This window comes from Aspergillus affinis (genome assembly GCF_023601865.1).
Source record: "Aspergillus affinis strain CMG 70 chromosome Unknown NODE_151_length_75407_cov_107_450976, whole genome shotgun sequence".
NCBI lineage: Eukaryota > Fungi > Ascomycota > Eurotiomycetes > Eurotiales > Aspergillaceae > Aspergillus > Aspergillus affinis.
In genome coordinates, this window is record NW_026515932.1 from 14,559 (window position 1) to 39,659 (window position 25,101).

General features: G+C 47.2%; 6 protein-coding genes across 6 annotated transcripts; 5 read left to right on the plus strand and 1 right to left on the minus strand.

Moving 5' to 3' along the window:
- Positions 1-868: 868 nt before the first annotated feature.
- KD926_002450 (uncharacterized protein) lies at positions 869-2,311 on the plus strand (the record flags this gene model as incomplete). The annotated part of the gene is made up of 1 exon (XM_053094131.1): positions 869-2,311. One exon carries the CDS (start codon positions 869-871, stop codon positions 2,309-2,311), a length of 1,443 nt encoding a protein of 480 aa, XP_052951055.1.
- A 7,813-nt stretch (positions 2,312-10,124) lies between these two features.
- Positions 10,125-10,788, plus strand: KD926_002452 (uncharacterized protein; the record flags this gene model as incomplete). Its single annotated transcript, XM_053094132.1, has 2 exons — positions 10,125-10,319; positions 10,372-10,788. The coding sequence occupies 2 exons, from the start codon at positions 10,125-10,127 to the stop codon at positions 10,786-10,788; spliced, it is 612 nt and encodes a 203-aa protein (XP_052951056.1).
- Positions 10,789-11,092: 304 nt separating this feature from the next.
- On the plus strand, positions 11,093-11,623 carry KD926_002453 (uncharacterized protein; the record flags this gene model as incomplete). Its single annotated transcript, XM_053094133.1, has 1 exon — positions 11,093-11,623. One exon carries the CDS (start codon positions 11,093-11,095, stop codon positions 11,621-11,623), a length of 531 nt encoding a protein of 176 aa, XP_052951057.1.
- A 214-nt stretch (positions 11,624-11,837) lies between these two features.
- On the plus strand, positions 11,838-12,200 carry KD926_002454 (uncharacterized protein; the record flags this gene model as incomplete). Its single annotated transcript, XM_053094134.1, has 1 exon — positions 11,838-12,200. The coding sequence occupies one exon, from the start codon at positions 11,838-11,840 to the stop codon at positions 12,198-12,200; it is 363 nt and encodes a 120-aa protein (XP_052951058.1).
- A 4,578-nt stretch (positions 12,201-16,778) lies between these two features.
- On the minus strand, positions 16,779-18,451 carry KD926_002455 (cytochrome P450; the record flags this gene model as incomplete). Its single annotated transcript, XM_053094135.1, has 3 exons — positions 16,779-17,670; positions 17,746-18,195; positions 18,273-18,451. The coding sequence occupies 3 exons, from the start codon at positions 18,449-18,451 to the stop codon at positions 16,779-16,781; spliced, it is 1,521 nt and encodes a 506-aa protein (XP_052951059.1).
- Positions 18,452-19,687: 1,236 nt separating this feature from the next.
- KD926_002456 (cytochrome P450) lies at positions 19,688-21,435 on the plus strand (the record flags this gene model as incomplete). Its single annotated transcript, XM_053094136.1, has 3 exons — positions 19,688-20,867; positions 20,940-21,128; positions 21,194-21,435. 3 exons carry the CDS (start codon positions 19,688-19,690, stop codon positions 21,433-21,435), a joined length of 1,611 nt encoding a protein of 536 aa, XP_052951060.1.
- Between the last annotated feature and the right edge of the window lie 3,666 nt (positions 21,436-25,101).

A 25,101-nucleotide genomic window follows, 5' to 3' on the forward strand; every position in this document is an offset into this window, starting at 1 on the left:
ATTAGGAAGGATGTCATGGCGATAAGCATGAGGGTTGATCCGCGGAGGCTCGTGAGGCAGAGATGGCAAGCGCTTCGGAACTCGAAGCCGCCAAATTAGATCTGGCATTAATGAGGTATTAAGAAAAGCGTCGTCGCGAAGAGCTAAAATCACCGTGCATGAAGAATTTAGTTCTATAGGAAGGGAAAATGCAAGATTAGATGTGTTTGTGATCTAGAATGGAGATGCCTTACCCATCAGCGCCTTCCGGCCGACCTTTGAGATTGCGGAACTCGATGATAGCACAGAGAACATCGCGCTTACTATCTGGATCCTTGAGATAAAAGAGCTCGATATCAGGAAAGATCTCAGGAGATACGTCAAGAAAAAGAAGCTGTAGAAAAGTGACAGATGAGAGTAAGTGAATGTTTTCGACAGACGAGGCCTTCCAGTTGGCTTTATTGCGAGCCTTGAAACATTTTGCGCCGAGGTGCAATCGCAACACTACTGTATTGTCCACTGCGTTGCGGTGTTTTAGTCTATCTCCTGTTTATTTTCAGCATAACCACTTGTCCTCGGTAAACCCCGCCGCCCCTCCCCTTCTCGGCTATTCCCCACAGCTTCCTTGGTAGGGAAGACGGGCCAGCGAAGCTATCCATGAGCGTTCTTTACATTGATGGAATGGTGTCCCCGAGTTGGTGGAGCCTTATGACTACAAAAGTCTATGATGTACCTGCTTTGCCTGTCATCTTTTCTGCGTGCCTTCCAAGTCTGAACGCTTTGATCATTCATTCTCTTGTCAAGTTGACTACCTACTTTTACTCTGATTTATACGCTGCATTCTGCATTCCACTTCAAGGAAGAAAAAATTTCAAAACTCAACTTCACCATGGCTGAGACGATCACGGTCGATTACTTGGTGATTGGCGCTGGTGCAATGGGAATGGCATTCACAGACACATTGCTCACCGATACCAAGGCCACAGTGGCCATTGTTGACCGTTTTGCTCAACCGGGCGGCCATTGGGTGGTCGCGTACCCGTTTGTTCGCCTGCACCAGCCTTCTAATTTCTATGGGGTCAACTCCCGGAAACTTGGCGAGGAGACCATCGATCAAACTGGCTGGAACAAAGGCCTGTTTGAGCTCGCAACTGGCGACGAAGTCTTGGCATACTACAGTAAAGTCATGAACAGGACCTTCCTCCCTTCTGGTCGAGTCAGATATTACCCGAAGCATGAGTACCTGGGTAAGGGCGAATTCCGCTCTATCGTCACGAACAAGATTTATAGGGCTGGAGAAAAAACTCGGATCGTCGATGCAACCTATATGAAAGTTGAGGTTCCATCTATGAGACCGCCTAGGTACCAAGTTGCGGAGGGTGTGAATCTCGTTACACCTAACGACTTACCGAAGACCTCTCGACCATACGGTGGTTACACCGTGGTTGGTGCTGGGAAGACGGGCATTGACACCTGTTTGTGGCTTTTGGCAAACGGAGTCGACCCTGTACATATATCGTGGATCATGCCTCGCGATTCGTGGTACCTAGAACGCGGAGCCCTACAACCTGGCCCAGAGTTTGCCGAAAGTACTGCTGCCAGCATAGCAGCACTCAATGAATCAATGATGACCGCGACATCTCCAGAAGATCTGTTCCTGCGGCTGCAATCTTCTTTGCAGTTGACGAGACTGGATGAGCAAGTTTTGCCAACCACGTTCCGTTGCGCCACTGTCTCCCTGGCAGAGCTCGAGCAGATCCGAAAGATCACGAAGATTATCCGCCAAGGTCGAGTTGTGCATTTGACTGCCGACGAAGTCACTCTGGAGCGTGGCACGTACAAACCTGTCCCGGACTCGCTGTACATCGACTGTACCGCTAATGGTCTAGCAAAGACCAATCCTGTGCCAGTCTTCTTAGGAAACCAAATCACCCTCCAGTCAGTACGGCACTGTCAGCAAGTTTTCAGCGCTGCCTTTATCGCCCACGTCGAGGCCACATACGGCAATGACGAGGTCAAGAAAAATGGGCTTTGCCGCGTCATTCCACACCCCGATGAAGTCATGGACTACCTGACCGTCAACATCCAGTCCTATAAGAACGGTCTCCGCTGGAACGCGGAGCCGCAAACGATGGCCTGGCTGGCTCAATCCCGTCTGGATTGGTTCGGAACTTGGCTGCCAAAGGCACCCGAGGATCCTGCACAGGCTGCAGCTTTCTATCAGGCCTTCGCGGCGCAGGTTGAGGGCATCTGCGCAAATCTGGAGGAACTCATCGGTCAGCTACCTGAGAAGGATGCGTCGAGGGCGAAGGCTCAGTTGGCGAGGTTCTAGGAAATCGGGTAATTGTTAAGGGTATACTCACCTGAGCCACCTTGTGTTCAAGATGCATGATACAGATACTTTTGTACGGCTGTCGGAGTTAAAGAGCCAGGAGAACCTTCCCATAGTTTGTATTCGTAAACTCGTCTGGTGATCTTCAACTTTTCTGTTTTACTTGTGTCTGCTTTCCTAGCTTTTGTCGTTGAGCATAGGATCAGAGTGCAATGAATTATCAATTATTCAACCCCAAATATTTCTTCTGATTTAAAGTCATGTCTTGGGCAATAGTCTTTTTGCAGTCAGGGGTGATCAGTTTAAATTGAAGTACTGCCACGACCTTAAGGACACCTCCGGGGTTTCAGATTGACTTTGGACACGCACGCCTATTTTTTCCACGTATTAAGCGACGACTCGCTACTTCCTTGTTTGTTCTGACAGGGGCGCCAGGGGATTCCCTAGAATATCTTTGCATGTCACCCACGAAAGGGCCAGGAACAGAGCGGGGCGATTATATGCTGTTATGCGATCAAAGAGTGAGGCGACTTTAAATTGTGCATGTCCAGTGCTTTTAAAACTCGACCGTGCCATTGATCATGCGAGAGAGCTTATTCAAGGGGTTTGATCATACATTTGCTGAAGTTCGGGAAACAAGGCTTCACTCAATCATATTTTATAAATAAAGTACACAGCAGCCTTGCAAAGCGGTATATACTAGGTAGGTAAAATGAAAAAAAAAAAGTACCAAAATGCGATTTCGTAACCCAGGGCTGTTTCTCATTGAACGCCTTTGCATCAAAGTTGCGAACAATTCTCACCACTGGACCGTATTCCTCGTGCAGCTTCACAACTTCTTCCAGCCATGTGCCTCGGAAGTAACGCTTGGTCCGCCAGAACTCGGTGTATCTGGCAAGCAAAGGCCCAGGGACCTTTGAAATCAGGTGGAACCAAGTGCTGTAGACGATATGCACGGCGAAGACCCGACGGCGACTAGTAGGAGGCGTGGAAGGAGCTGGAGAGCGACTGGAGATGCAGCCAGTCGAACAGCTGAGGAGAAGACAACTGCCAACAAGACTCGCATAAAGTTTTCATGTTGACAACACAGATATTTTAGATTGAAATAATTTTGCTCTTAAAATGACTCTGGCTCTGACTTCTCACTTTGCCCGGATATTAGAAAGCCGAGGCTCTGTGGGTAGTGTTGAGTAATCCCTAGAGGTAGGTCAGACTTACTCGCTTGGTCCAGTATGTGATTCTCGGCACCTTCAATATGCGTGTCTCTTTTCTATCTGACACTGACTGATTTTGGCCCTGACTCCGTCTCCGATGGTTGATGTCGACGTCGATTTCGATTTCGATTTGGTGATGACTTCGAACAAACGCGTGATGCGTGATGCGGGTGTGTGTCAATAATAGCCGACAAAGCAAGACGCCTTTTTGAGGCGACTTCACTAGATCAGTCGATCGGTAGGTCGAACTCACAGCCCGTCCTCTCCATTGCTGCCGGCGCCTCGTCCTCGTCTCACCAGCACCCCATACTCGGAGAAACCCCACCACTACCCCTCCTGACTGTGGGGTGGGTGCCGGCGAGCGCACTTGGGTAGGATTGGGGTAGAATAGGGTGGCAAAGAATGGAAATCATGGACATGGTCATGGGACATGGAATGCAAGTGTTATGGGTGGCTGCAGCAAGAGGAAAATGTCATCATGATGTTCTCGTAACGTTGTTGTTTATACCAAGTTATTATTGTAGTAGGCGAGGCGAGGCGAGGGACTCAGTCCTCTCTTAAACGATCACCCCTCCGGATGCGTGGAACTGTGGAGCAAATACGGGAGAACTAGAAGTGCGGGGAAGCGGGAGGCAGCGACAGAAAAGAGAGACGACGACGGACGACGACTCGAGGGACCGAGGAAGCCAACGTCAATGGAACAGAACAGAACATCTCCTCTTGTCTTGTTCTCGTATCGTCTCATCTCGTCTCTTTCATCGACATCACCCACACGTCACTCTACGTTCAATCATACGGTACGGTACCGGAATTCGAGAGCACAGCGAGGCGAGAGATTACGGTGCAGTGCAGCGCAGTACAGTACACTGTTAGTGCAAACACAGCACTGGAGAGAAAGAGAGACGGGGGGGAGTAGGGCAGATAGACTCACCCGGAATATATACCACAACACGCCGTACCACAGTGACCACTGACCACTGACCACACCACACCATGCCCGCCGCTGCCTCTCCATCAGGGCCCGCATCGGGGCCTCCTCGCTCTGAATGCAACTTGTGCAGAAAGACCTTTGCACGCCCGGCCCATCTGGAACGCCATATGGAAACCCACCGTGACTCGCTGCGGTCGTGGTCATGTTCTTACTGTGGCAGAAGCTACACCCGGAGGTACATCCTGTCTATTTACAGCACATCTCCACTCTGCTTCCTTCCTCTAGTTATTCCCCTCATTATATCTATCTTCCTTCTCTTGTATTGTCGCCCTTTCTTGAGGTTGACTTGGCCTTGACTTGACGTTCGACTTGAACGCAGATAGATATATACTAATGCCGTGGCAACTCGTAGAGATGCGTTGAACAGACACCTTACTCGCTGCGTCAACGGTGCCGTCGACGCCCGTGTCCTTTCGCAGCGGGTCAATAAGGCTTGCCAGTCATGTAGTGAGCACAAGCTTCGTTGCTCCCGTGGCCAGCCATGCAAGCGCTGCGAGGATCAGTCTATGCCCTGCCATTATCGTCTCCATGGCAGCGCAGGTCGAAGACCCACGCCGCCTCCATCGGCCCCGGACATTTCGATGTCGATATCGAACGACAAGAATGACCACCTAGAGCCAGCTAGCAGCTCAGGCTACGTAGGTAATGCCGCTACATTCCCAGGGGTTGGTCCAGCAGGCTTCTACCAGCAGCACGTCGCTGCAGACATAAACCCATGGCTGTCGTGGGAATGGCCTGACTTGTCTTGGAGTTTCCTGGACTCTGACCCATGTGTGCCATCAGATATTAGCCATGAGCAAATAACAGACGTTGACCTTTCCTCTATCGTACATGTTCCCCTAGATGGTAGTCCAGGTACGACGAGTACAGAAAGGACTGCTGCTGCCGCCATCATCGATGCCAAGGTCGACCCGGCCGAACATCATCGCCGGATCATCATCACTTACCTCAAAAGGTTCCCAGCTGGACAAGGGGAGAATGTTCGCTGGCTTTTCCAGACACGACTTCCCTTCCTTCTGAAGACTTATTTCACACACCATCATCGCCATACTCCCATTATTCATTTGCCTACCTTTGATATCGTGGCATGTTCCCCGCCGCTTATCTTCGCTATTTCTCTGATCGCTGCTTCATACATCCCCCAACTCGGTTTACGCTCCCAGAACATTATTGAACTTGCCAAGTGTGCGTATCAATTTGCTCTGGAAGCCGATGAGGTCAGCCAATACAAAAATGAATTGAAAAATTTCAGCCATTGTTAACGTGTTGTAGGGTCTCTGCAGTGGTAGTACGGCCTCGCTCGAAACGCTTCAAGCCATCGTCCTTCTAGGCATCCTGGACCGGCTAATCGTAAAACGAAAGCCCGGAACACAGTGCGGTATCAACTTGAGTGAGACTGCTCGACTCTGTCGTGCTGCTGGCATCTTTGAGGTTCCCAGCCCACATCCGGGTATGTCATGGCGCGACTGGGCCGCCATGGAATCTCGTCGTAGGTAAGCTAGGCCTTCAGTGTTATACATCTGTGGTGTGTGAGGCTATCCAATTCTCAATCTCGCTATAGACTCGGGCTCGTTGCCTTTGCCTTTGACGCAATCATTTCCGTCCTACACGACGAGACGCCCAACATAAGAACAGACGAGCTCAATCTGCGCTTCCCCAGTCCAGAATATATGTTCACGGCTGCATCAGAAGCTAAATGGAAGAATGTAGAGCAGCCACACAACCAAGAGATGATGGCGCCTTGGTCGGTTGCTCTAACACTATCGAATCTTTTTTGCAACTTTGAAGGTTCGGCACCTCTACCCAATACTTTGATGGGAAGGTTCATTTTATTACACGGTAATTAACATAATGTGACCAACCAAACTTCAAACACGCCGTCTAATGTGTTACAGGTATCCTACAGCACGCATGGCGAACGAAACGGGTCCTGCTGGAGAACGCCGATGCCATGACCATCCCTGCGTTAGGACCATACTTGAGAACGAAAGAAATCGCTGTCTACAGCTCTCTTCGCAAATGGCGCGATGGCTGGCCCCAAACTCTTCTCGACTTCGAACCCCTTTCCAGAAGTCCAGCTCTCTATCAAGACCAAGGCCGCACAGAAGTGTGCTGGTACCTCGCAGGTCTCATTATGATACCACACGTTGTGCTCGCATCACCGAAGCTGTCGATGTCAAGATCTGAATCGGCAACCCCGGCGAGAGGCGTGCTGTCCGCTCAGCAGATCTTGGAGCGTCTGTTAACACTTTCTGATCAAAATAGACTGCCCTTGTTTGGGTTTGACTTTGAGGCTACGTATAAACTCGTCATGGAGGAGAATACGTCTGGTATTGGTAACGGCGCTGTGGGACCTTTGGTCTATGGAGAATCGGATATTCCCATGGCTGGATTTACAGATTGAGAACTATGTTCCGTTTCTATTCGTTCGCTTGTTGCATGACCCATGGTTGCTTATCATATGTCATCTGTATAAGTTGCAGAAAAGTAATCAAGCATGGCAACTCACATCTTAGAATCGAAGGCCTTGATGTGTTCGGTCACCTTTTTACTATTGCCGACTCAATACACACAGCGTATCTCTCGCAAAAATTTCCTTGCAGGCATAGTAATAGGGCTTGGGTCTGTAAATAAAAGTACACAGGTGTACGGTTTACATCCTGCCATGTAACTTCATGTAAATGCACACGCGTATATGTAAAATTCCGTTGATTACACGTGTAAAGTACATGTATTTACAATTCTTTTACCTAAAACCTTTATACAAGACTTATCCTTACTTTATGCTAGACTTATACTTATAAACTCCGGTTTAATATTTTCCGGCGGCGGCGTAAATTCATGTATTTTACATGACTATGTCCTCGAACTATGTCATGTGTAATGTTTTTACTTCTCAGATTCATGTAAATAGGTATAATAATCCCCTCTGTTGCATGTAGAGTACAAAGCTTTACGTACCCGAGCCCTATATGGTAATAATACATCTTGTGGCTCACAAACCGGGGGGTAATGAACGGTGCACAGATTTCACTTAAATAAACGTCTTACTCATCATTCCCTTCTTTTGGAAAGCATGCGCCTATTTAAGGGCAGCTGGTCTGTTTTACAACAGAAAGGATACTGCATACGATTTACTGAAAGAAAACCTGAAATTCCAGCGCTGAGACAGTCCCGTCTGATAAAAGATGGCTGACCAAGCAAAATTAACTAGTTAACTAGCGATCCAGGCTTTTTCTCATAATCTGACAATCGTCAAAGTCAACGCTATCTATGCCGTGACTTCATTTCACTACATACTTCAATGTGGAAGTAGCTCAAAGTGGTCTGCGTTGAGTCGACCCCTTAATCCTGTCAAAGTTACACGGAGAAGGAGAGAGCCGGTATTTCGTTCTATTTGCTTACACTTGCACCTGCGCAAGAACCCCACCGTCTTGATATGTATCCACTCTCTCTATAGCATCCTTCTCCATCTCGTCTGTAAACAAGCCTGTTGAATGCCTCAACTTCACAATCTCCCTCATGATCTCTTCCGTAAATTCCGGATGGTCTTGGACAGAGATGTATCTATTGGGAATGTACATCGCTTGTACAGAACATCTGTCCGTAGACGCCAGAGGTTCCACGTCTTCTGTCAGGTGGGCTTTCGCTGATCTGAATAAGAAACTCGGTGTCGATAGGGAACTCGTCGCCCTGGGCCAAGGTTGGACTAACTAGATAGCGGCAATAACGGACCTCAAGAGCAGTCAGCCGTCGAATGATATACTTGTCCGGATTGGAAAGGATCGCCTTGAGAGGAAGAAGAATGCAATCGACATTTAGGGTGAGAGGTTCAAAATGTTCAAGTGTCATACGACAACGAACCGCATAGGATATGGCTATAGATAAAAACAGATAATTACGCCGGATCAGCTGAAAAACAGGTGAGATGCGGTTACGTCGCTGGAGTTTGGTGGGAACTGACGGTAACAACGACTGTATATTTCTCGATATCCTCTGGGTACTGACCGAGAAAGTGGAACAGAGAATAGCTCAATCGATTATAGTATGTGTTGAAGGCTACGATCGCAGCCGGCGATCTTCCCATTGCCTGCTGCACCCAGGTGTCAAGATACAGATGTTTGAATACATACCAGCTGTCTTGGAGAAGTTGAAAGGCTACTGCGCCCGCCTCTTCGTTCCTCGAGAGAACTTTCCATGGCAGTGTCTCACGGAACGTATAGCGAGACTTGAGTGATAATATAAGGCATGGTTCATGGCTTGTCTCAAGGTTGTTCTGTTGGTCGGCAACTGGAGATCGAACTTCTGGTGAGCCTTCATCCGACGGGAAGACAAGGTCAGTAGACTTGCCGATTGGGGTCAAAAAGGCGCAATAGGATATGGCGAGTAACACCCACGTTTGGCCCGTAGATATCGCTAGTGTTCGTAGGATGTAACGCGTCACCTTGTGTAATCGGCGAGAAGTGGCATCGGAACTTTTTATAGCAGAAAAATATTATGATGTGACCAACTTGGCTGCTATGAATTTATTATCTCAACTGACCAACGCTGCAGTCTGGAATTTGCCCAGTAATTCATTATATGAGGGGATCATGGACGCTTCTAAGTCTGAATATTGTCCACCGGTGTCAATGCGTGAGAGCGGTCACTACGGTGATGGCAATTGTTCAGGAAAGCATATTTGTCGGGTTAATGAACAGGATTAAAAAAATGTGGAATCTTAGATGTAACGGCCAGTGGTCGAGAAGCTGTTCTGCAACAGCAATCATTTATGCACCAGCAGTCACCGGAATCATGCATTCAACCCACCACAGCCTTGGTGATTGCCCAGGCAAGATGGAGTGAGACTAGGGAAAAGGAAATTGTCAGAAATGCCGTCGTTCGCCCGGTTATCTTTAACCGCAGCCGTCTTCTGATCTGCAGACACGGTTGTTTCTGGAATACCCACTGGTATGTAGCTGTAGGTTAGGTACGCGGCTCGCCGGCGAGATGAGAGTCAGTCAAGCATCTAGAACGGGATGCGACCGTTCTCGGTCCTTTTTGAAGAAGTTATACCTGATCGGACGATATCCCTGAAGTGGGTCGCCGGAGTAAAATGGTGCCCGGGCAAATCGCGTCCATTGCGTTGTGTGCAAAAATGCCATAGTAGTGTAGACTAGTAATGCCATATATGAGGCACAGCCTTGTACAGATGACCCGTGGTTGATTGGAAAATTTCATGTCTTACCGTCCAGCCGATCTTGTCAACTGCCAACCGTCGCCTTCTTGTTTCATAGCAGCCGACCGGATAACTCCTGGAAATGCTGCTGAGTCTGCCGCCTGAATTATTACTGATGATATCTCAGAATGCTAGCTATCCATATTCGCACGCACCATAATATACCAATATGTCATAATAACTAAAGAACTGCGACTTGTAGGAATTATATAATGTTGTGATATGAGGCTGGTACATGTCGGGAACAAAGCCGCAACATCGGAAACAATCCCGCATTGCCAAGTCGATTTCCAATCAACTTGGCCTTCTCGCTGTACATATAAAAGCCTTGTGTATCCCCTAGAAAAGAATAAGAACAATCTAACTTCTAAATTACAACACGATGAAATTATGGAGTCGACCGGGTACAAAATTGTCAGCACCAGTTCGGCCCTAAAACCTGAGCTTATTGAATCTGTCAAGGAGGCGATAGGACCGGACCAGCTGTCTGGGCAATTATCAGGAGGCTATGCAAATCCCTCTAAGCACTGGGAAGGAGGGAGGTCCGATGCGCTGTTTGATCAGTGCGCAGAGCATGGTCTTGATGTAAGCTGAATCCGACAAGACCCATGGAACCTAACTGAGTCGGTTGCGATAGGTAGACGCGTTAATTAATGGTGGCTTACGGAAAGGCTACCAGCAAGTCATACACCAACCAGTCCGAGTCGTCCGGTTCCTGCCAAATACACTAATGATGGGTCCCATGAGAGCCCATCCGAGTCCAAACTCCATCTCAATATTCCGGCCCCTTTACGATTCTGTTGGGCCGGAGAATGGAATGTTCAAAATCTACCCGTGCTCCCAGTCTCTTACAAAGGCAGAAATTGAAGGCAGGTCAAGCGAGGTCCGTCTCGACCCCCATCAGGCTCTGGTCACTCTTGGCCCACTTTGGGTGGAACCTGTTCATAGTGGTGGTGGTGTCATTATTTGGAAAGGCTGCTCAGAAAGTCCGGTTGGGATGGACACTTTTGGTGACCATGTTCTACCTTTTATGAAACAACACGAACAGGATTGATACAAATAGAACCAGGATGCAGGCATAAAGAAAAGAACACAGGACCGGTAAACTCCTAAATCTCATCTTCCTTTCTACTTGAGATCCTTTTTCGTTTCTCTTTGGCTGAGTGTAGTAAATCTTGAACGCGTAAGTTTAGGGTCCATTGAAATAAACGAAACACAAGGTACTCACCGACGTGGCGATTGTAGACGGTCTGATAGGAATATAATAGCTGAGACCATTCAGAAGCCTGTGCGGCACCAAGGACTAGTGGCTGACTGGCAAATACCCTAGGTACCCTCCTTATCTCGTCGGAATATAGATGACCGAACTTTGCAAGGCAGGGCAGGAGGGCGAGAGAGATCCCGGGAACTCCTGTTTCTTCCTCTATTTGGAGCACCTTCTCCCCACGTTTCAGCCCGTCTTCTGTCTGCAGTCGTCGAATTCCACCGCCAGCATGTTTGTGGGTGGCGTGCGGAGGTTGTGGATGGACAATCCTCCTGTTCCACGTCCGCCTGCTGCCTTTCCTCCTTCCTCTTCCCCCGCCGCTTCGGCTTTAATTCCTGCTGCTGCTGCAAATGCAACAGCCACTGCGCCTCCCGTTGACCCTTCGCGTGCAGGCATGCAAAATCTAGTCCGCGTGCCTGTTGCGTCGTCGCCGTCAACGTGCCGGATCCAGCAGAATGACGGAGTCCCTTCTTCTCCCCAGCCTCCCCCACAACCGCATCCACAATCTCAATCTCAGCCTCAACTTCCTCTATCTCAGTCTCCGTCCGATCCCTCCCCGAGCCTCCCGCCGCTGCGTGTTACTCAGTTATCTCAACCTTTGACGACTCCTTTGCTGTCGTTTTAAAACTTGTAGGTTTCCTCGACTCGACCTCATGACAGTCCGACGAGTACGGTAGGCCAGGATGGTTCTCTGCCTTCCGTGGCAATTTTCCTGTCCCCGTCCAACCTGCCGTTCCTTCAGGTGAACGCGGGAGTGTCAACTCCGCCGGCGACAGGAGTGAATGCAGGACGTGCGGACGATTCTTCCTAGACTCCGTTGAATAATGCCGTCATAAAAAATGGCTCGAGGGAAACTCCGCCGCAGGTACCTTCTCAGAGCGTATAAGCAACCCATGCACACCCGCACGTTCTGGCTGTCGCGCGCCAGTCACAAGAAGTCCAACAAGAAGTACAACAACAACAACAACAACAACAACAACAACAACAACAACAACAACAACAACAACAACAACAACAACAACAGCAACAACAACAACAACAACAACAGCAACAACAACAGCAGCAGCAGCAGCAAGTACAATTATATTATCATCACTACCAACGCCAGCAACAGCAACAACGCGTATCGAATACGCAAAGCTTGTCTACTTTTGCTCCTACCGTTGATGCCTCGTTCTTTCAGCACTCAATCGGTTATCTGAACAATTTCGTGGCCTACTTGAAACGAGCCAGGTGTCATTCCGAAACGTTTAAGTTTGCGCGCTTATAATTTCTGGCTAAAACATGTGTCAACCAGGATTTCTTATACCTTGCGATCCACTAGAGATATTGTCTCTACAGTTTTTTCCGTTTTGAGGTTTTTAACCTACCGGGCTACACAGAGCTTCAGGCACGGGACCTGAGTGTCATTGAGAGAGTAATAATGGAAAACACCCAGTTGTCGACCGAATTTCTGCGCTGGTATATTTATTTTTCGGCTCAGATCACGATATTAATGCAGACGCTTACCTTCTAAATAGCTGTGCAGAAAGTTGCGCTATATCTCGGGCGGCTAACAGAACAGTAAAAACCCTTCATTAAATATATTTTTTCCTTTAGATTCTTTCCTTTAGTTAAAGAGCTTGTAAAAGGCTTCTGCATCATTTTAAAGACTCTGACCTATACTATCTTTCTGCCTACTTATCGACAGCTACCGGGGCCCAGTAACGAACTCTCGCTGAAGAAGGTCTAGTACTACGATGTACGTAACTACCTAGGGCGCTACCGGTCGGGAACCCCCGTACAGAACACTCGAAATCAGCAGGAGAATACGGAAGTCATTCGAATGTATCTATCTATCTCTAACCCGAACTAACCTGCAAGTCCGGGGCTGCTACAACAGCAGCAATATTTACAGCAACGGTAGCAGCAAACGGGCCAACAAAGTATACAGTTATCTAATCTAGCAGTTCCGGGAACTACTGTTAACACTATATCGTCTGCCATAACGCGACCCACCGTATTCTAAGCTCCCAGTCCTTGCAATCCCCGCAGATGCCCGTTCCGCGATTGCCTTCAGCCGGACCCGGCATAGATACCAGGTAGTCTAATCTACCTCAGACTTCTCCGTCGTTTGCTGCATTTCCATTCCCTGCCAGCAATGGCGCAGCCAGAAGAGTGTCCGGGTCGGGTCAACCGAAATCTTGAATGCGTATCCGTTGCCTGCTCAAATTCTTTGCCGCGGACCGGAACGCCCGCACAAAACGAACAGGCGTAACCCTAACCTTTACATCCTATATCGATTCCGCAGCCTAAGACTACTAGTAGCGGACTAGCACAAATGGTCTCTTCATTCTAGATATTGCTCCCGTTTCAGCTAGTTCAAACCTTTTTCCCGCGCTAGATATCCTCGTCGACGCAGCAGTCTCTCCCAACTCCCGCCCAAGCATAGGTTAAAATGGTGATGTAGCCCAATGGAGCACTTCCTCCACGTGATACGCCAGGTAGTACTAGGACTATTCCCAGCCAGCAACATCCTTGTTCTGTTTAAGTTTCTTACTCTTCTTCTTTCTATTTTCGTTTTCAATCTTACGCTTATTACTTTTCTGCTTTTTCTCCTGTAACCCTTTCATTATTTCCACTGCCCGGGTACCGACTATTAAGCATTTTTCGGTCTCATTTATTCTGTGACGTGTTTCACTAGACTTACCTCCGAGGTCCGGTAAATGCGGTACACATCCCGCAACATAAAAATAAGGTAAAGTTGTTCTAATACATTAGTAGATTTGCAATAAAATTTGTGCTATTTAATATTGACGCGTGCACATTTATACAGCAATTTAGACTCTTACGTTCCAATCTTGATCGGGTTCTAGTCTCCTAGATTTCTTCGTTAAAATAACGTACGGTACGTGCCTACAAGAATGACTTCTAGATCTATCGGTTACGTTACGTTCGCGTAAGTTCTGTAACCTCAGAGGTAAATGAATACATTTAATGCATTACTGAGTCTATCTGGCTGAATGTAATTTACGTATTCATTAATGACGTAAAGATTTTCGTGCGACAACAGATATATAACGGTAAAGATCTCTTTTTAGATATCAGTTATTACTTCTGCGAAAGACTCAATACTGTTTCCTTACATTTTATTCGTAGCTCGGCTGAGTCCCGGGATTTCACCTATACTATAGCTGTCGAGATACTGGATATTGCTAGCCTTTCTCGAGCTAAGGAGCTTGCGAAGCCACTAGCTTCCGCGAAATCTTGCGAGCAGATCCGAACTTGCCTCTCTATCGATCAGCAAAATAACGAAGTGAATATCGTTAGCAAAATTTTAACAGTCGATATCGTAGATCCTTTTACAACTAAAATCTTTTACGGATACTGCGAGTGTTTTGACTACAATACTTAGATTTTAACTTAAACGTCTAAATCGGAAAACGAGTCGATAAAGGAAAGCTGGAAATGCCTCATCTGCTATCAGAACGCCCGCCGGCAGAGTCTAGTCGTCGACAGCTTCTTAGTTAAAATCCGCGAAAAGTTAACGCGTATCAGCTGACTCGAAACTGCTCGAGCAATTTAAGTCAAAGCCAACGGTTCGTAACCGACCCCTGCGCCGTAAGCATCCGGGTGTCGCGTATCCGCGACCCCCACCGGCTCAGCGGTCAGAACGGCTCAGCGGTCAACTCAATCAATTTTCCACTCCACGACTTCAAATCTTAATATCTTAACGTCACAATGTCGGATTCTTATTTTAAATATGAAGATCGAATGCAGAAAGCTATATGCGCGTTTTAGGATAATTCTGATGCGTCTATCTCGAAAATTGCGCGTGATTTTGGGGTTGCAAGGACTACCTTGGGATCTAGATTAAGCGGACGAAATTCTCGATCGACCAGAAAACCTGTGAATCAGAGGCTAAACGACGCTCAAGAGGCTGCGTTAATAGATTATATAAATCAGTTGGATAAAATGAATGCACCCCTACGATCCCGAATGATCGAGAATTTCGCGAATTCGATATTAAAATCGGCTCACGATGACCCTTCCTTACCTCCTCCAAAAGTCAGCCAACAGTGGCTGCGAAGATGGCTAGAACGTCATCATGAATACTTTAAAAAAGCGGACAAGAGCGATAGAGGCAGACCGAAGAAATGCACATAATCGTGTAGTCATTTCAGGCTGGTTTAAAGAACTCTATCGGGTCATACAAGATCGAGGGATAGCAGAGGATGATATATGGAATTTTGATAAAACTGGCTTCCAAATTGGAATCGGAAAGGATCAGTGGATTGTCACACGCGATCCGCAAAAGAAGCAGTTTATTGGAAGTAATACAAATCGAGAATACGTTACCGTGGTAGAGGTAATCAATCCGCGCGGGATCGTGATAAAGCCATTCATTATTATGAGCGCTCGATGTTACCTACACGGTTGGTTTAACTTCATTGAAGCCGGTAGCGTTGTAGGGGTCTCTGATACAGGCTACATAAATGATAAGCTTGCATTTCAATGGATTCAGCACTGTAATCGCTATACAAAGAAAGAAAAAGTCGGCAATTATCGCCTTCTTCTTTGTGACGAATACGGATCTCATTTAACACGCGAATTCGTTGAATTTTGTGAGAAAAAAAGGATTATTTTATTCCTTTTATCTCCTCATATAAGTTACCTACTGCAACCGCTTGATGTAGGGGTCTTTCAATCATACAAATACTATCATTCTCGATGGATTGACGATTCAACGTGCAAAGGAACCGGAAAATTAAAAAAAAAACGATTTTCTTCACGCACTCAGTCATATACGATATTCAACCTTTAAGAAGCGTACTATACAGCATTCTACTAAATGAGCAAAAAACGGCGAGGGGTAAGTACTAAAACGGAAAGGGAAAGCAGTCGACCTGGCTAGAAAATCAAGTACGTATGCTAGACTGCCTACCTACTGTATCATCTTACTTTCCTGATATGGTTTAGCGCACATGTGACCCAAGGCCCCAGAGATGACTAATCTGGCACTTCATCGCCTCGCTCAAGCCGAAATAATTGATCAGGCAATTATACAACATAATTGCGTCTTATAATGAAATGATCATCATTCTTGAAGCTCTAAAGATTGCATAAAAACGAGCTAAATCCCATAGTTAGAAGAATTAAGACCTTGATTCAGTTGAAAACGATCACATTTCTCGGCTGAATAATTGCTCCTCGGAAGACCCACACTAATCTGCCACAGCCAGCCAGCAGTCTTCGAGCCCTTTCATCAATCTATGCATTTTACACCTACCAGTTCCATCGCTCTATATCTAGGGTGATCTTACTGCTATGTGCCCCGGCTTAAGAAGGTCTAACCAAACTGCATCTCACCTTCCTATCTCAGGCGGGGACGCCGGATGGTCGTCGAAATAGCTTGGAGCGGACTCATCGGAACTCCGAACTCCGCCAAGAAGAAGGCTACCGTAGGTGATAGTTACTGGAGACTTGCTTACGATTCAATACAAATTAGTGGCTCTGCGCTGATTGCTTAAAGTCTAGAGTACGGAATGATGTCTGCACGAATCTCCTCTCCCGTAATTCGAGGCTCGTCCGCCCCCGCTTCCCTCGGCAGTTTCAAGGCAACCCGTAGGAGCTCTGTACACCCGCTTATCTGTCGCTGGAGTGGCGAATTGTGCTTGGCGTGAGGGCCCTTCTCGGGAGACACTTTCCAATTCTTACGGCTCAGTGGCTCATTCTGTGATTGGTAATGGCAGGATGAGACATGGTAGTTAGTTAACAGGTTTTGATTGATTTGGTCAGCGTCAACCCGAAGCTAGAGGAACACGAGTTTGACTCGGTGACATATGCAATGCCCACTTTCCAACCCATTGTTCTCTAACGCTGACATGCATTTGCACGTCTTTCTTTGGATTTAGGACTGTGACCGGGTCATTAAAGTCCAATGCTGGATCCTTCTCCCAAGCTCCACTCACAGGCCTTAGATCGGCTCGTATCGCCAGGAGAGCTACCAGAATCAAGATCTCTGTTGCAGCGAACTGTCGAGCAGGACATAAATGTGGAGGTGCACCCCAGGCCAGAAAGTCACTGCCAGCATGCTTTTCTGCATTCCTAAATCGAGACGGATCGAATTCTCGCGCCGACGGGCCCCAGATGGTCTCATTTGAATGGATCGAATGTCCTGGCATCTGGAGATAGTTTCCTTCCTTGAGAAGATACTTGCCATCTAGCAGAGTATCTTTCATCACCCTGCGAATGGCGGCGTGGATGTGCCGAAGGCGCTGGGTCTCTTGGAAGACTGAAAGGAGAAGTGGACACTTGCACTTCAGAGCACCGACGTCGAGCGCATATCTGTCGTCCTGTCTTATAACCGCTTGCGCTTCCAGTTCCTGACGCACGTCGCGAAGAAGCTCGTCCCGAGAGAACAGTTCCCAGATGGTCCAGTAGAATGTTGGCACAGTGTTGCTTAACATTCCAATGGGCAGGGTGGCTTGTTGCTTGATGCAGTCGGTCTCTGAAATACCAGCTTCCTGTAGGACGCGCCAGCGTTCTTTGAAAATGAATGATGCATCTGGCGGGATATTCTTACAGTACTTTACATGCGCGTCGAAGACCTTTTGACGAGCGGCATATCCCTTTCCTAGAAGGTCGAGATTCAACCCCGAAATGTGTGCGGAGAGATGGGCGTGCCACGTCCTATGAAGCATCGCATGCTTTGTTAGTACACGCTCTGCCTGTATAAACTAAAGAACCAACCCTGGAAGCGCTTACCAAAATGCTTCTTCGACCTCAATATCAAGGAACGGATGCTCTGTCCCGTACACCCCACAGCTTGATGCCTGGGAAATAGCATGTCGCGCCCATTCCAGGAGCTTAATCTGGCGTTTCCCTGCATCTTTCACATACAACGGCTCAAGCAAAGCGTCGATACCTACCAGCGCTCGTTTTGCCATCCTTTCATTTTGCTCATCGAGATGTGGACCCGGCGCCAAGCTCAATTTCATCGCATGGCTGAATTTGGTGACCAAATGCGGACCGCCAAAAATCTCTTTTGTCTCGTCGCTCGCGTCACCCCATCGCCGCGCCACATGTTGAATGAGCGGTCGAAAGGAGAGTGTCTTCGATTGTCGCTGGATGGCCGGTAACAGTCGTGTTGAGACGCTGGTGTAGAGCTTGAAGTTAAATATGCCTAAAGTGAATATTTCTTGGTCGGTGGCAGTTCTATGAGTATAGGATTAGCCACGATAGGGTCTCTTTCTTGTTGTGCGATGTTTGTCACAGAATGCGCTGGCTCATACCTCAGCTGGCTATGATACGATGGGCCACTGGTTATGATTCCAAGTATATGTCCGATCAGCGGTACCTTGGGTCGAAGTCGCACAGGTTCTCGACAATCGTCTGTAATGCTAAACAGGCGTTCGGCGGCATACGCAATCAACACCACACCTAGCAGTCCGTAGGCGATTGTCTGGATCATTCTGCTGGCGCACCACAAGCAGAAAGAACAATGGCCGAGCCTTTCATCAAATCCGGGAACTCAATAGACACATCAATCATACATGTATAAACGGCCAAGTCATTGTTGGCAAGACATGGTAAGACCTAGCAACAGATTACGAGCTGCATACGTGCTAGAATCTAGCCTACCACGAGACAGGAATTGGGTTTCAAACCCGAGCTCGCCTAATCCTCCCGATCAGGAAAATCATCCTCGATATCCGATCCCCACTCTTGGTCTGGGTGAGATGACATATGGATTACGCTAGATAATGAGGCTATTATGCAGTCCAATCTGACAGGAAGTTGACCAACCGTTATCGAGCAGGAAATATATGAATCCTGCGGTCATACATGCTGTCAGCACTAGAGACTGTCCAATCAATGTCGGCCAAGATCAACGTACATTTCCGTGTCAAAGTCTCTCCTACGTGTGTCCAGTCATCATCGCGCACAGACCTGTTAGCCTGATGCCAGGGTTTACGGGGTAGATGTACCTCAGCCGGATATGCGTTTCTGGATTGAAGGGGATCAACGTTACACTGAACTTTTATACTCGTGTTATGTCCTACATGGCCCGTATGAGTATAGCTCGTATACGTTTGAACGTTATCTGGTAACATTTTACTTCCTAGGGAACGAGCTAGATACCTTCTAGAGCTTCATAGAATGAGGCGTACGGCCGATCCGAGAAGCGAAAGTTACCTACTTACTTTCTCTCCAAAGTGTGGTAAGACTTACCGCACCTGCTGGAAGCCTGCTCCCCACTCCAACTTGGCTATTACGCGTGTCCAGGAGCTGAGTTATCTCTCCTCTATAAATGGACGAAAATACCGCAGTGGGGTGTTGAAGGTCTCACACCCCGCGTTATCCTTCGTGGGTAATCCTGTAGACAGACACGTAATGGGCAGTGGGCTGAAGCTCGTAAGCCCTACTTCTCTCAACCACACCTACCTTTGCTCAGATAAAAGCATGATTGGCTAGCATGTCGGCTTCGGAGTGAGATTGATGAGCCGCTTGCCATAGACTTGACGGACTCCGAAGCACGTAAGACCGATGAAACATGGACACTTGACCTATGTGGACGTCACATTCAAGATAAGACCTTCAGGGTCATTTTAGTATATAAAGCTGTCAGCACCTCGTGGGTGAATGTCAGGCGAGGTCCTGTTGAAACATATGAGCAGTGTCTGCGATATCGCGGTATCAAGCAGTCATGGCTCTCGTCAATCTCACCACGAGCGCTTTTAGCCTCCTCAATCAAACAGAGACCATGGGGACTGATGCTCCCGGAATTCAGTACCAGTTCTCGGTACCAGCTTCAACGATGACAGCTTTTGCGGGTATTGCAGTCATATGGTGGTACCTGATCACGGTGAATCGAAAGAAGTACCCCAACATCTATGGGAACTATGACTTCGACGCCCCAATCATTGGGTACAAACATATGATTCTTGGACGGCTACAGTTCTTCTTCAACGGCCCAGCTATGATCAAGGAAGGGTATGAGAAATACAAAGACACTTTTTTCAAAGTGTCCAGCAATGACCTCCTCATTGTTCCTAATAAGTATCTCGCCGAACTGGCAAGCATGCCACCCGAGAAGCTGAGTCTCAACACGGCCATTGTGGATGCGTTCCAACGTCTCCACTCAATCACTGCTGTGATAACCGACCACAGCTTGCAATCGCGCATGCTCATGACTCGATTGACACCCAAGCTCGGCGTACATGTGCCTCTCGTTCAGGACCAGTTCCGCAAGTACTTGCCTTCCGAACTACCGGCCACCGAGAAGGACTGGACTAGTATCAACGCTTTGCACCTAGCACGACGTATGGTCCACCGCGGAGTGGCTACACAGTTCGTAATCGAGCTTGCCGAAGACGAGGAGTACTTATCTACTGCTATCGCGTACTCCGAGTACGGCTTCAGACACAACTTCATGCTTCGGGTGTTCCCCGACTGGGCCAAGCCCGTTGTTGCACGTTTCCTCCCTACGAGCTGGGGCGTGGATCGGGCTCTTAGTAACGCCAAGCGCATGGTCATTCCCATTATTCACGAGCGCCGGCTCCGGGAACGTGAGGATCCCACGTATGAGAAGCCCGAGGACTTCCTTCAAAACTTGCTAGACGGAGGTAAGGAAATCGAAGACGACGACGAGACGACAGTGCAGCGTTTGATGGTTACCTATCTGGGATCCGGCCCGTCAACTATCATTGCCGTGGCACAGGTTTTGTTTGATCTCTGCGCTCATCCGGAATATGTGGAGCCGTTGAGGCAGGAGGCGTTGGAGGTCCTTGCCCAGGAAGGAGGGTATACGAAAAAGGCTTTGGCCGATATGAAGCAAATGGATAGTTTTATGCGAGAGTCGCAGAGGTTGAGCCCTCCTACCTTACGTGAGTGCAAGCACTTTTTTCTCAAATCGTCCTTACTTCCCCTCATCTCACATGAACTAATTGATCATTTAGTCGGATTCAACGCTATAGTCCGCCAACCGGTGACACTACATGATGGAGTCATCCTCCCCGAGGGCGCCCATATTCAGATGGCGACCTACGCTATCGGCATTGACCCCGAACGAGTCCCAGATGCAGACAAATTCGATGGTCTGCGTCAATTCAATAACAGAAAACGACCAGGCGAGAGTAACTGGCATCGTATGTCTCCTTTCATCATCAAGCAGTCTGAGATTAGAAATCAACTAACTTCGGGGACTATATAGAATTCACAACCACCAGCGAGAACAACCTACACTTCGGCCACGGCAAAATCGTGTGTCCGGGGCGATTCTTTGCCGATCATTCCATGAAGATGATCGTTAGCAATATCTTGTTGAGATACCATCTTCGCTTCGTAGGAGGGTCGACGCAACGGCCTTCGAACTCTAGTATGTACGATGTTGTGATTCCGGATTTGAGTACGTGTGTGCAGTTTAAGGTCAGGGAGGATGCGCGGGCTTTCTAGGACATTCTGTTTCCACATTATGGTATTCTTTATTGATATTCACGACGGGCAAAAGATATTATTGCGTCGATGGAAGATGAAGCACAAATTAGATGAGATAAGACACATCCAGAACGCTGGTTATTTCGAAGCCGCTTTCTTTTTGTTTACTTCTCTCTCTGGAACTAAGCAACCCCATCCGAAGACTTCGTACTACTTTGTAGTGGTCCTAGCCACAACTGCATTTCCCTCGTCCCTGAGGCTCCTGGCTATCGAGAAGCCGATAGAAAGGTCGAGTTACCCGTTTCATGTGATGGGAAGGACGGAATTGGATGGGCTCTTCCTGTCAGCTAGTGGAAGTAAATCGAATACTGGCCGGTATCCATTAAATTTTCCTTAGCTGCAGGAATTCGGCATAGGCTTCTGGTCTTGAGTTCTGTTGAGTTAACGAGTAAGACGATGTAAATAACTTGGAAGAGTTGAATCTTATGAAAGGGGGGGGGGGATGTTTGCTGGTATCGCAAATTCTTCGCATCATTTACAATACGGCCATGCCTTTTCCCATGCAATCTTTTCTTCTTCAGAGCGAGCGAGCGGAGCAACTATATCAGCCTTAGCTTTTTTCGGAAGCATTTCCACTTGGTCATATTGGCCAGGCGAGACAAACCCTTTCTCAGGCCCCATTTGGTCTAGTTTTGCTATCTTTATGTTGTTGGGTAGGTAGGTGAGAAACGAAGCGTGGCAGGTAAAGACTAAAGATCTCCCGTAATGATATCGTGAACGATAAATTGAACATGATGTGATTTCTTGAGCATGTACAGCGCAGTAAGGGGCGCTTGATAGGAATGATTTGCGCCTCTGGAAAGACTGAACTCTTTGAATAACCACATGCAAATTTTCATGAAGCCATGTTCAGGAAATTTGCCCGCTGGAATGTGGATCGACAAAGAGTGGGTCACCCCGGATTCCGGACGAAGCTAGCTGGAAGGCATATGTCGGTTGACTTGGTCATTCCCCTAGGCAGATATCCTATCGATTCAACGGTAGGTATATGCTCGGTGGGTAAAAGTGAAGTGCTATTCTAAACTACTAGCTTCGTCGAAGATATAATAGCTGCCCATGCCAAGGAGTCATATGACTTAGGCATGTCAGCTGAATAATGGTTCCAACAGCATATGATGACTATTCCCAGTGTGTTATATACGGTGTAGGGTTCTGTAGGCTATAAGAATGGCCGTGTTAGCCGATCATGATCTTGTGTGCTGCCCAAAAATACATCTGGTGTTTGTGAAGGGCTATTGTGCGAATGCACACCGTAGGTCAAGTCCGCATAGGGAAAAATCTTGAATTTCGCAGTCAATAAAATCATACTATACTTGTCTACATTGAAATTAAGTGAGAGGAGCCATTTTCAAAGAGACATGTTAAAGTAGAGGGAATATGAAGCCGCTGACTCCACGGCAACAACCCTTGTGTGAGTACAAAGAACAGATAAAAGGGCACAATGCGGGCGCCATAGCTGAGATGCAATGCAATTACAACGTCAATGCCTTTGTCCAGAAGAATTAAAGAGGGTTCGGGCCCATCCGGAGCCGGCAAAAACAGACAGAGCTCGTCCCTGAGGGCTCCCTAATTCCAAAAAAGAAATAATCCTTACATACGATTTTACCATGATTTTGTAGAAGATCCCTAGGATTTTCTAGATGTGAATAGTGGTTTAAGGCAGTCTTGAGAACTATAAATGCCCTGCTACTACTTCTGCCTACGGTAAAATTAACAACTCCAGTTCCATCACTTATTCGCAAGAACACTTATCCACACACCAGTCACCAGCTAGATTCCCAGATACTTTTCTGTCCTTGCCAAAGTGTCTCATTCCAATCCCTATCGCCCTGAATGTTCCTGGTGTGGCTTAGTGCCCATTCTCGAACATTGCAACAAATGTAATCTTGCCTCCTACTGCAGTGCCAAATGCAAAGAGCTTGACGCTTCGAAGCACCGCCCAGGTTGCGGAGCCTTGGCTAGAGCACGAGCTAATTACGAAAAAGAATTGAGTGAATTGACAGGGACCGAAATATACCCGGCTCTTTCTGACCCGACAAATATGGATTTTGATGGTGACACTTGGATTCAGGATCGCCCTTTCAATAAATTCCGTTATGCTCGTATTCGATTGATCAATGCTCTCCAATAGGTGCATACCACAAAGGCAGCTAAGAAAGGGCGCGGCAGTTGCGATCCAAACTGCTGTTATTTGGCCCAATACATAACCCACGTGGACACTATAATTATCAGCCATATGAAGAGAATATCAAACTTGCTGTAGGACTTTTTATGCGTCTAGGCGAAGAAAAAGCATGCTATCAGTTTATAGTGCAGCACAACCTCAGAATATGGTCAGAATTGTGGGGTGATGGTGTGCCTGGTGGCTCTGTATTTTTACTTCAGGCATCGAAACCCGAACAGCGTGGATATTCTGGATGACGGAATGTATTTGTCTCATTGTGACAACTCGCGTTGTTATCCCATCGTATAGAATGGTTGATAAAGAAATTTTTCTTATGGCAGCAGCTCTCATTAGGTTCAGAATGCTCCAGGACATCAAGGTTTGGCCGCTAGTGAGGGACCGACTGGCATCGAATGTTCCGCAAGAGATATTAGATATATTTCAATCTGACACGCTGCTTGGTGATATGAGTCTGGATCTATTGAAGACATGTGAATCCCAAGAGGACGTCAATAAGGCAATTGAGACTCTGCATGTCCATATAGATACATTGTTTCGAGCAGTGGTGATATCTTCATGTCAAGTCTTTCTTAGACCGGAATCTCGGAAACCTATCCCTGAAGAATTTAAAGGTTACCCTATAAAAGCACAGCCAAACATTTGGTTGTTTCTATTTGACGCCTTCGTAGAGACTCCCGGTGCTAAAGAGTGTTTCAATGACTTGCTCAAAAAGCATATGTCGTCATCCCATTGTCCAACTGTGTCTCAAGACACAATGGACTACGAGGTTACAATAGTATAGTCTTCTTCGCTTTGGAGCTTTGGATTTGAACTATATAAATTGTCATCTCAGTTCTTGATATTTTCAGATTATTGGTTCGCAGGGGTTGGCTGGTTTGATGAATCATAATTTATATTGCGTTACCATTTTTGTACAACCGACTGAACCCCTCTCACGGGTCTCACAATAGAGGATCGAGCGTCATGCCTAATATCCTAGCTTTAAAGTAATATAATACTAGAATGATTTATAAACGGCTTTTTCAAAATGTCGAGTAACACCTCAAACTCACCACCTGCAGATTCTGCCCCGGTACTCCATTGTTTGTATATTAGACAGGAACCCAGCTCTCATAGCACGAATCTTTAAGCAAAGTTCTAGTAAAAACAACCCAAGTATGCATACTTCTAGCTCACTGTCTAACTTGATCCTAACATCCTACATCTTCCATTCCAGCTAACGATCTTTTCAGCAAGATGACGTTTCATACGAGGTATTATCCTTTAATATGATATGCTATTATGGGACTGGAGATGCCTGGAAAATACACATGACTAATGGAAGTCCACCAATATCAAATAGACCTTCTTACTGCAGGGGCTTGTGTCGGAACTTCCCAAGTTACGTTGCCTTCAAATAAAGATGTAAAAAGAATTAATTTCTCCTTTCCAGGTGTTCT